This window comes from Delphinapterus leucas, chromosome 11, assembly GCF_059928025.1.
Source record: "Delphinapterus leucas isolate spDelLeu-1000000601 "Yukka" chromosome 11, BTC_Dleu_Yukka2, whole genome shotgun sequence".
NCBI lineage: Eukaryota > Metazoa > Chordata > Mammalia > Artiodactyla > Monodontidae > Delphinapterus > Delphinapterus leucas.
This window is the reverse complement of record NC_143139.1, coordinates 96,196,375-96,208,003: the sequence shown is the minus strand read 5'-3', so window position 1 is coordinate 96,208,003 and position 11,629 is coordinate 96,196,375. Positions and strand designations below refer to the sequence as shown.

Sequence of the window (11,629 nt, the reverse complement as noted above, 5' to 3'; positions counted from 1 at the left end):
AAATCCTCAGATGCTCAAGTCCATTGTGTAGACTGGACTTGATGGTACCATGTGGGAAAACACAGACATCAGTGACACCGAGTTGAAGTCATTCAGAAGATTCAGGTCTTACGTGTGGTGAAGTTTCAGGAACACCCTACTAAATTTATTTCACTTATTTTCCTTCTTATGTGTGCACAGGTGTGATAGGTGATTTAAAAATATGACTAAGGGACTTCCCTGGTGGTCCAGTGGTTAAGACTCTGCCCTTCCAATGCAAGGATGCAGGGAGTGAGGGTCTGATCCCTGGCCGGGGAACTAGGATCCCACATGCTGTGCGGTGCAGCCAAAAATGAAAAAAATAAACGCTAAAAAATCTGACTAAAACATTCTTGCAAAAGAAAAATTCTACATAATAAGAAAGCAAAGTAACATTGCTTAATTGGCAGCATTTTAATTTCTTAGTGTTATATGACATAATGATGTATCTTATTCGATGCAATAAAATTGGGTAGTGTTACCTTCTTACTATCACCTTTGTATTTTAAATATGCTTAAACTTTTACTAGTTTAGCTTTTACACCTGGCAGTTAAAGATTAAGGCAACCCCTGAGATTGTTCTTCTTTCTACCTTCTTTCTGCCTGCCCTACCAACTTTTTTAGTTGTATCATTTTTACATTGCCTGACTAGATAACATTGTCATTCCATTATGTCATCCTTATTCCTACCATCTCTTTTTTGGAGGGGTTACTAAAGTTATTCCAATCACCATTTGGTTGGCTGTGCTTATTCCTCAGTTTTCCTCATAATACATTATTGCCTAAGTCCTTATATTTTGAAACTATTGGTGTGTAACCTTTATTTTATTTTACTATTTGTTTAACATCTTTATTGGAGTATAATTGCTTTACAATGTTCTGTTAGTTTCTGCTGTATAACAAAGTGAATCAGCTATACGTACACATATATCCCCATATTCCCTCCCTCTTGCGTCTCCCTTCCGCCCTTTTTATCCCACCCCTCTAGGTGGTCACAAAGCACCGAGCTGATCTCCCTGTGCTATGCGGCTGCTTCCCACTAGCTAGCTATTTTACATTTGGTAGTGTATATGTGTCCATGCCACTCTCTCACTTTGTCCCAGCTTACCCTTCCCCCTCCCCGTGTCCTCAAGTCCATTCTCTATGTCTGCGTCTTTATTCCTGTCCTGCCCCTAGGTTCATCAGTACCATTTTTTTTTTTTTAGATTCCACATATATATATGTGTTAGCATACGGTATTTGTTTTTCTCTTTCTGACTGACTTCACTCTGTATGACAGACTCTAGGTCCATCCACCTCACTACAAATAACTCAATTTCGTTTCTTTTTATGGCTGAGTAATATTCCATTGTATATACGTGCCACATCTTCTTTATCCACTCATCTGTCGATGGACGCTTAGGTTGCTTCCATGTCCTGGCTATTGTAAATAGTGCTGCAGTGAACATTGTGGTACATGTCTCTTTTTGAATTAAGGTTTTCTCAGGGTGTATGCCCAGTAGTGGGATTACTGGGTCATATGGTAGTTCTATTTTTAGTTTTTTAAGGAACGTCCATACTGTTCTCCATAGTGGCTGTTGGTTGCGCCAGGTCTTAGTTGCAGCAGGTGGGTTCCTTAGTTGCAGCTCGCTGGCTCCTTAGTTGTGGCATGTGAACTCTTAGTTGAGGCATGCATGTGGGATCTAGTTCCCTGACCAGGGATGGAACCCGGACCCCCTGCATTGGGAGCGTGGAGTCTTAACCACTGCGCCACCAGGGAAGTCCCTCTAACCTTTGTATTAAAGAACAGCTTGGCTGTACCCTCAGCCCTCCATATCTGTGGGTTCCACATTCACAGATTCAACCAACTGTGGGTAGAAAATATTAAAAGGAAAAGAAATTCTAGGACATTCCAAAAAGCAAAACTTGAATTTGCTGCACACGTGCAACTATTTATGTAGCATGTCTATCAGTTCTCACCTATCATCCTCATATCTCTTTCTTAAATTTTTATTTGCTTATTTATTTTTTTTCGGCTGTGTTGGGTCTTCGTTGCTGTGCACAGGCTTTCTCTAGCTGTGGCAAGCGGGGGCTACTCTTCGTTGCGGTGCGTGGGCTTCTCGTTGTGGTGGCTTCTCGTTGTGGAGGCTTCTCGTTGTGGAGCGCGGGCTCTAGGTGCTTGGGCTTCAGTAGTTGGGGCACGAGGACTCAGTAATTGTGGCGCATGGGCTTAGTTGCTCCGTGGCATGTGGGATCTTCCAGGACCAGGGCTTGAACCCGTGTCCCCTGCATTGGCAGGCGGATTCTCAACCACTGCGCCACCAGGGAAGTCCCCATCCTCATATCTTGCCATCTCTCTTTCTGTCCATTTCTTCTCCAGTTCTTGTATTTCTGCTTTCTGGTCTTTCTTCAAGCCAGAATTACTCTTTCTCAAGGTTTTTATTTTGACTGTTTTAAATCCTGCTGCAATTTTGAATTAGAATTTTTATTTGTTTTGTGGCAATATTTGTATAGTGAATCTTCTTTATACACGAGGGAACATCAGTGTTCCTTTCCCTCTTCACTCACGTAGCTTATTTGTATGGATGTTGTGTTTATGCCTTTAACAATTTTTTTTTCCCTATTTGAATGAGTTGAATTTTCCTGGACTAGCAACTAACAGGAGGTTTTGGTGGAAATTGGGAGAGAGGCCAGGATTGTTCTCTAGATTTCTCTGCTGAAAGACTCCCTCCTCTGTTTTTACATGAATGGATTGTTCCTTTAAAATATGGCCTTTGTCTGCATCCACTCTTCTGTTGCCTCTCAGAACCCAACCCAATTCAAGAGGCTACTGCCGGGGACTTCCCTGGAGGTCCAGTGGTTAAGACTCTGTACTTACACTGCAGGGGGCATGGGTTCGATCCCTGGTCTGGGAACTAAGATGCCACATGCAGCATGGCATGGCCAAAAAAAATAATAAAACAAAAAAATAAAATAAAACTGCCATTATTTAAAGAAAAGAGGCCGCTGCCTCCAACCTTGAACCCCCCTGGTTCATTAAGCCCCCAGCTCCTGTCTTATTCATCTTCCTTTTGTTTATTTATCTACTTTTTTGGCTGAGCCGGGTCTTAGTTGCAGCACACGGGATCCATAGCTACAGCATGTGGGATCTAGTTCCCTGACCAGGGATCGAACCCGGGCCCCCTGCATTGGGAGCTCGGATTCTTAGCCACTGGACCACCAGGGAAGTCTCCCTCTTCCTTTATTTCTGCAATCTTGCGCTACTGGGTGCCCCCTGCACCCCATTCTTTCCCCCCCGCTCACTGCTGTATCTGCTGGCCTCACGTGCTTTGTGCCACACTTACATGTAACTTGGAGTTTAGGGGTTTTTCCTGCTCCTGATTTCCCTAATGCTGTAGCTTGTGTTTTATTTTTTCTTTGCCCTGTCGCTCTGTCTGACATCAGTAGAAGAGGGAAGATTCAGAACTAAGAATCTGCCTTATTCCTATTGGAAAAAGAGGTCTCCACCTCTCTAATTTTTCTGTTTGTATATCCCCCAAAGAGCAAGCCATTGTCTGATTGATTTCTGACTTTGGAGGGGGAACATTTTATAACCTCTGCTCTGAAAACAGCCACTTTATTTTTTTTTAAATAAGTTTATTTATTTTATTTTATTTTTATTTTTGGCTGCGTTGGGTCCTCGTTGCTGCACACGGGCCCTCTCTAGCTGCCACGAGCGGGGCCTACTCTTCGCTGCGGTGCATGGGCTTCCCATTGCAGTGGCTTCTCTCGTTGCGGAGCACAGGCTCTAGGTGTACAGGCTTCAGTAGTTGCGGCACGCAGGCTCAGTAGTTGTGGCTCACAGGCTCTAGAGCACAGGCTCAGTAGTTGTGGCACACGGGCTTAGCTGCTCTGCGGCATGTGGGATCTTCCCGGACCAGGGCTCGAACCCATGTCCCCTGCATTGGCAGGTGGATTCCCAACCACTGCGCCACCAGGGAAGCCCCAAAACAGCCACTTTTACAAGGATCACTGACGTCTAGTAACTGTCACTCAATTCTTGAGCAGAAATCATTTATTTATGCCCTGAAAGAGTGGGGGTAGACAGGACAGCAGACCCTTCAAGTAGGGTTTGGAAGCTCTAAGTATTGATTTTTCACACCCAGGAGGGTCTGAGTTCTAAGACCAAAGAGCCCACCCCCCTCAGCTTTGTGGATGAAAAGGATATGGGGCAGGCACAGGCCCAAGGTCACATAGCCAATTAGTGGCAGAACAGAAGCTGTCAGGAGGGAACTGGGTTTGAATTCTATGCTCCATTTCGTGGGCCGGTGACCTTCCCCTGGATACCTCAATGTATAGCCTCGGGTATCTTATCAAAACGTTAACTTATCAAGGAAGTTGATCAGCACATGCCCTGTGTCCCCACCATTAGAACGTTTGGTTAGCTTTGTTCTCCCCTCCTCATTGTGCAGAAGGAATCTGAGGGAAAGGGAAAGGGAAAGTGATTTGCCTAAGGTCACACAGCAAATTCAGCAGGGTTGGGTAGACCTGGAAGCAGACTCCAGCCCCAGTGCCACTAGCTATGGTCCCTTGGACAAGTCACCTAAATTTTCTGAAAGTTAAACAGGGAGCGGGGGCTGCGATTAGCTGGAATAGTAGCTGCACCCCTCACTGGTGGTCAGGTTGAACTGAGAAACACACTGACCCCAGCTAAAGCCGGGCCAGGGCCTCCTGACCCCATGAGATGCTTCCTTATCGAGCAGAAGGATGCAGCAGGCTCCCTGTCTCCTCTGTCACCCACTGCATCCCCCCTGGGTCCCCAGCCCCAAACCTCCCAGTACATAATTAATCCTGGTTTCTTCTGCTTGGCATGGGGCACAGGTGCCAGCTGGGGCCTTCGTGTCCCTCGCTCGGGGAGCAGCTTATTTGGGGCGAGGGGAGAGGCAGCTGCCCCTCCAGGTCCTTTCCGTCCTGTCAACCTGGTCTCTGGCCCCTGTCTCTCTCTGTGTCTTTCCATTGCAACTCTGCCCCCGATGTGGTGTCGTGGGATCAGGGACCAAACAAAGGCATCCCAGGGTTGGCTGAGAGGGAGAGAGATGGAGGGAGAGACAGACAGACAGACCTGGAGGGGCAGCAGGGAGAGGAAGAGGTGGGAGGGACCAAGAGAGAGACCAGGGACAGAAAGCAGGAAGAGAGGTCGAGGCGGGGTGGGGTTAGGGCACTGATGGATTGCTGGCTGACTGGAGAAGTCTTCAGGAGGTGTGCTCATTTGCTCTGAGGCTCTCCTTCCCTCTCAGGTCGGGGTCCGCCCTCCATTTCAGAGGACAGGGTCCCATTAGCTGCTATCTCCTCAGCCCTGTGGGCCTCCAGGAAGAGAAGGACCCTCTGGCAGTGCCTCTTCTGCCCTTCCTATGTGTATCTGCCCACAGGCTTTGGTTTCCAAACCGCCCCCCAACCCACAGCAGAACCAGCAAGGTCCAAGTGCAGGTAGAAGTGCACGCAGTACCTAGGGCAGACACTGTGCTCCCCTTCCACCGGTGAGGAAACTGAGGCCCCTGGCATTACGTGACCTGTCCCAGAAGTAGAGGACAGGCAGTTGCCTGCATCCCCTGAGGCCACATCCAGAGCTGGTTCCCAGCCTCCAGGGCCCGTGGGAGGGAAACACTGGAGAATTCACAACCCCGATATCCAGTCGCACGTGTGCTGGTGTGAGAGCTGAGTTCTAGTCCCGCCTCGGCTGTGATTCTGTGTGGGTTTGAGCATATCTGAGCCTCAATTTCACCCCCTCTAGCATGAGAGGTTGGGCAGGTTGTCTCTAGTTTGGGATAGCTCGTGGCTCCTAAAACCAGTTACTGCCAGAGGGCTTCTGTCTTGTGTTCACTCGGTCCTGTGCATGTCCTCTCCCGGTGAGCAGGTCACCAGCATCCATGGCACCTTCTAATCTCCAAAGGTAGAGGGTGGGGCCAGTCACTGTGGCTGGGGGAACACGACACAGGCAGTAGCCAGACCTGAATCACGGGGCCACCCCAGAGTTGGAAGTGGACTCTGTGGGGCAGGGGTGGTTCCCCAAAGGAAATTGGGGTGCTGTTATCAGAAGTGGGAATGAGGACTTCCCTGGCGGTCCAGTGGTTAAGACTTTGCCTTCCAAGGCAGGGGGTGCGGGTTCGATCCCTGGTCGGGGAGCTAAGATCCCACATGCCCCCCGGCCAAAAAACCGAAACATAAAACAGAAGCAATATTGTAACAAATTCAGTAAAGACTTTAAAAATGGTCCACATCAAAAAAAAGAAAAAGAAAAACTTAAAAAAAAAAAAAGAAGTGGGACTGGATGGTGGGCAAGCAAAACCAGCAGACATCCTCCCCATCTCCCCTGGGAACCCCAGTTACACTTGACTTACAACCCTTTTCTCCTGCCCTGGGTGGGACACAGGAGCCCACCTAGGGTCAGGGGTGGAGCGCCTCTGCTGTGGGGCAGAGGTGGGTGCAGGCCATGAAGGGGTGATGAGCGCCCAGTACGGGAGCCTTTTCTAGGCGCCTGAGCCTGGCCCCTGTGCTCTCAAAGTGGGGTCCACAGAGCTGGTGCCGAGGGCCAGGTCAACAGGGCTCTGGCCAGACCTTTAGCCCTCTGTCTCCACCAGCCATGCCCTTACTTCCAACCTGAGATGGGTCACAGGGGATCTCGATGACAGGGAGTCACAGAAGGAGTTAGAGCAGAGATGTGACCACAGTTCTGTGCTAACTGGGAATGCCTCCCCAGTGCAGGGCTAGAAGTGGTAGGCAGGGAGACAGGACGTGGCAGGAACATGCCAGGCTCAACTGACAAAGGCCAGGACTTGGGCTGCAGCTGGGAGGCCCATTTAGGGGACCAGGAGAATGCTTTGGGCCTGAGGTCACACGGGTATTGGGCTGCGGCCAACTTAGCCCCATACACAGTTTCTATTCCCGGGTCTTGGGCTCCAGCACCAAATACGGTGCTGCTGGCGTCTGTGCCCCTCAACCACGGTCGGCCAGGGCTCCCGCCTCCCTGACAGCCTGCTACTGCCCACACACCGTGGCAGAGCCAGGTCACTCCTGCGCTGTGCGCTCATCGGTGTGGTTCATAGTGGATTAAAAATACTCAGGACCGAAATAGCCTCTCTCCCTGCAGAGGAAAACCAGGGCCAGGGGAACACAAGGTTCTTGGTTTACATCATAGCTCTGCCACTCACGACCCTGGCTGCGGGATCCCAGGCAGCTCACCCTCCCTGTGACCCGCAGTTTCCTCACTCACATGCTCACTGGCTCATTTCATGACTCACTGATTCGCTAACTCATTCATTTTTTCATTCATTAATTCTCTGATCACTCATAGATCTGCTCACTCCTTCATTCACTCACTTGGTCCACACGCTGAGACATTCACTCACTCGGTATTTATTTACTACATACCAAGACCCAGGCACTATTCTGGAGGCTAAACAAAACACACCAAACACAAAAAACTACCTGTCCTCATAAGGTTATGTTCCAAATAAATAACCCAAACAAACAAGTACAAAAACGTACAGTATGTTAGCATAAGTACTAGGGAGAATAAACTAAAGGGGGAGGCTATGAAGTGGTGGGGGAGCTGGAGTCTTGGAGAGGCTGGGGAGGGCCCGTGGGAAGATGATTCTTGAGTGAAGACCAAAGGGAGGTGAAGGAATGAGGCATGTGAACACCTGCAGGAAGAGCGTTCCAAGCAGAGGGAACGGCAGGTGCGGAGGCCCTGGGACAGCAGCGTGGGGGGATGGGTTTGAAAGAGCAAGGAGGCCAGGCGGTGATGGGGAGAGAAGTGGGTGTGAGGTCAGGGTATGGGGACACGCAGCACCTCGTGGACTGGGCCTCCCACGTCACTCAGGATCTGAGCAGAGGAGCTACCTGGCCGGACTTGTGGGTTTTTTAAATTTTTTTTTTGTTTTTTGTTTTCTTTTTGTGGTATGCGGGCCTCTCGCTGCTGTGGCCTCTCCCGTTGCGGAGCACAGGCTCCGGACGCGCAGGCTCAGCGGCCATGGCTCACGGACCCAGCCGCTCCGCGGCATGTGGTATCTTCCCGGACCGGGGCATGAACCTGTGTCCCCTGCGCTGGCAGGCGGACTCTCAACCACTGCGCCACCAGGGAAGCCCCGGACTCGTGTTTTTAAAGCGGCCCTCTGGCTGCTGAGTGAGTGAATCAGACAGCGAGTCCGTTTCCTGTGTGGCTGCTGTGTCCCAGGCACTGAGCCGGGTCCCGGGGAGAGAGGTGCGCAGGCCCCCACGGTGCTCATGGAGGCCCATCTGGCTGATTCCCTTCTCGTCAAGCCACCTTCTCCCGCTCTGCTGGTCCCTTTGCTCCATTCAGCCATCATCTAGTTTATTGTCCTTGTCTCTCTCCAAATGGTCTCCCCTTAGGCTGAGCGCTCCTCCAGGGCAGGGCTGCACCTAACTCTTCTCTTCTCACAAGCATGTTCCCTAAGGGGCCGAGGGGCCCAGAGAGTGGAGGAATCAATGAACAGCGGAGCTGCAGGCCCAGCCTGCCCGGCCTCACTCTGTCTCTCGCCATCTTTTGCAGATGGATTTGCGGGCATGGAGAGCGTGTGGAAGGACCGAGTTCTTGTTGGCAGAGGAGGTTGGCTGCTGAGCCAGGGCGTGTCTCCAGGAGGCCTTCCAGGCTGCCTGGATCCCCACCTCGCCACCATGGGCCGGCCAGGCTGGTCAGTTTCCAGCCCATGACGTGGTCACGGTTCCCTGCCGCAGCCTTGGGGAGCAAGTCGCGGGCTCCCGGCACCACCCTCGGGCCGCAAGACGCCTCTGTCCTGGGAGGGGTTGACTCCGGCCCCCCTTGGCCCCCAGGCTGCACCCAGTCCCCCACCACTTTGCACCCAAGCTTTCTGGCCTCTGAAGGGGAAACTGTGCAGCTGTCCCCTGGGGTTACAGTAAATGGCGGCCAGGACTCTTAATAGCAAGCACTGTCCAGGTCAGTGTGTACCGAGTCCCCAAGTGCCAGGAGCATTCACACGGTGGCAAGCTCTGTCTGCCGGGCAGGATGACGCAGTGGAGAGAACACAGACTTTGGAGCCAGGCGGCCTGGGTTCAAACCCTGCCCTGCCACTTGCTGGCCAGAGGAGTCTGCATGAGTTACCAGACTTCCGTGCCTCAGTTTCCTCACCACAGGGTGGCTGCGAGTGTCTAATGGGTTAATATGTGTGAAATGCTGAGAAGGTTGCCTGACACGTGCATGGTGGATAGTCAGTATTCACTGAATGAATGAATATAACCCTCGTTCCAGTATTACCGTCTTGCTGCTGGTTCAGGCAGACCTGGGGCCCCTCATGTCCCAGGCATTCACACAGTCCCACCGCAAGCCTCTCTTGTTCCTCCCAGCCTCTTGCAAGGCACCCAAGAATGTTCCTGCTCCTGGCCAGCAGCAGCCTGGGCATCACGAGAGAATGAGAGTCCAAGGGCAGCGGCACTAGTCAACTCACAGACTATATAGAGCACAACCTCCCTGTCCCTTTCCCTCTAGTCAGGGGCTGGGGAAGCCAGGGGCCCAGGACACCCTGTCATGTCTTGCCCAAGGGCTTCGGGACCCGGCCAGCATGCCCACGTGCCTAGGGTCCACCCGACCTGCGCCTGAGCGAGCTTGGCTGCCAGCACCCAGGCCCCCCAGAGCCCCAGGCCTCCTGCTCAAAGCCCCTGTGGCTGCTGGCATTTCTTCCTCTTGGACCAGCTCCAGGCCCGGCTGGTGGAACTGAATGGGACCGAGAGGTGCATGCACTGGGCCTCAGATCATAGGCTACCAGCCTGGTAGTTCAAAGGGGACAGGCCTTGCCAGGCCGAGAGGCCAGACCCTGCCCTGGGCCCACGTTGGCCGCACGTCGTAGGTGGTGCTGGCCCAGCCCTTGGGGAGCTCACAGGTATGTCACAGAGTGAAAGGGACCCTGCTCAGACCTCAGTCCATGGCCCGCTGCCCCGATTTTACAGATGAGGACGGAGATGGGGCTCTGACCACCTGGCAGGCCCGTGGGCTCTGGAAGCCGGCGTCGGCTGTGGCTGGTGTTTGTAGGAAGTGTCTTTCTTGGGTCAGGGATGCCAGTGGCCTGCCCGAATGCGGTCCTCGTCTCTTACAGACCAGCCAGTTCCTGCTGGAGGCTCCTGGTATCATCTGGGGAGATGACGTCCAGGCCCCCCGACTGCCTGCTGCGGCTGCTCCGGGGTGCCCAGAGGCAGCGGGTCTGCACCCTGTTCGTCATCGGCTTCAAGCTCATGTTTTTGGTCTCCGTCATGGTCTACTGGCACATCGTGGGAGAGCCCGGGGGCCAAGGACAGTTCTCTAACCTGCCTGCTGACATACCCTGCCCGCGCTTGGTCCCGCACACACCGCCCTCCAGCACCCCACCTCCCGGCAACATCTTCTTCCTGGAGACTTCTGACCGGACGGACCCCAACTTCCTGTTCATGTGCTCCGTGGAGTCAGCAGCCAGGGCCCAGCCTGAGTCCCGGGTGGCGGTCCTGATGAAGGGGCTGCCCGGCGGGAACGCCTCCCTGCCCCGGCACCTGGGCCTCTCGCTTCTGGGCTGCTTCCCCAACGTCCAGATGCTCCCGCTGGACCTGGAGGAGCTGTTTCGGGACACGCCCCTGGCAGCCTGGTACACGGCCCTGCAGCGGCGGTGGGAGCCCTACGTGCTGCCTGTGCTCTCCGATGCCTCCAGGATTGCGCTCATGTGGAAGTTTGGAGGCATCTACCTGGACACGGACTTCATCGTCCTCAAGAACCTGGGGAACCTGACCAACGCGCTGGGCACCCAGTCCCGCTATGTCCTCAACGGCGCCTTCCTGGCCTTCGAGCGCCACCACGAGTTCATGGCACTGTGCATGCGTGACTTCGTGGCCCACTACAACGGCTGGATCTGGGGCCACCAGGGCCCGCAGCTGCTCACGCGGGTCTTCAAGAAGTGGTGCTCCATCCGCAGCCTGGGCGAGAGCCACACCTGCCGTGGCGTCACCACCCTGCCCTACGAGGCGTTCTACCCCATCCCCTGGCAGAACTGGAAGAAGTACTTCGAAGACGTCAGCCCCGAGGAGCTGTCCCGGCTGCTCAATGCCACCTACGCTGTCCACGTGTGGAACAAGAAGAGCCAGGGCACGCGCTTCAAGGCCACGTCCAGGGCACTGCTGGCCCAGCTCCACGCCCGCTACTGCCCCACGACACACAAGGTCATGAAGCTTTACTTGTGAGGGGCCTGCCTGCCTCGCTCCCTCCCTGCGCCCGGCGTTCTGAAGGAAAGGGCTCGGCCACCCTTCCTGGGGAGACCGGAGCTGCTGCAGCGCCGGATCTCGGGCAGGCAGCAGGGAGGGCGGGGAACTGTCGGCCCAAGAGCTGTTACTGGAAGGCGTGCTGCGGACCCCGGGACCTGCTCCCTTCAAGCTAGCGGGAGGCTGGTGGGGTCTTGCAGACAGCAGGCAAGCCTGGCATGTATGAAAGCATCTTCCAGGGCAACGCGGGAAGCAGGCAGGCTGGGGCTGAAGTGCCCACGAGGGGAGCACAGAGAAGCCCAAGGAAAGGGGCTGGGAAGAACGGAGAGGAGGCCGCTTGTGGGGTAGCCGGGATGCACACCCAGCTTCGTGAACCCAAGTCGGGGCTGCTTCTGGGGTT

At 53.6% G+C, this 11,629-nt stretch overlaps 1 protein-coding gene across 1 annotated transcript; it reads left to right on the top strand.

Annotated features, from left to right (window-relative positions):
* The first annotated feature begins 10,130 nt into the window (after positions 1 to 10,130).
* Positions 10,131 to 11,315, top strand: A4GALT (alpha 1,4-galactosyltransferase (P1PK blood group)). Its single transcript, XM_089921411.1, has one exon. The coding sequence runs from the start codon at positions 10,147 to 10,149 to the stop codon at positions 11,209 to 11,211; it is 1,065 nt and encodes a 354-aa protein (XP_089777537.1). The 5' UTR covers positions 10,131 to 10,146; the 3' UTR covers positions 11,212 to 11,315.
* The last annotated feature ends 314 nt before the right edge of the window (positions 11,316 to 11,629 follow it).

What these genes read in the sequence shown, in the direction of transcription:
- A4GALT (XM_089921411.1), top strand. Translation starts at nt 10,147, where the DNA reads ATGACGTCCAGGCCCCCCGACTGCCTGCTGCGGCTGCTCCGGGGTGCC.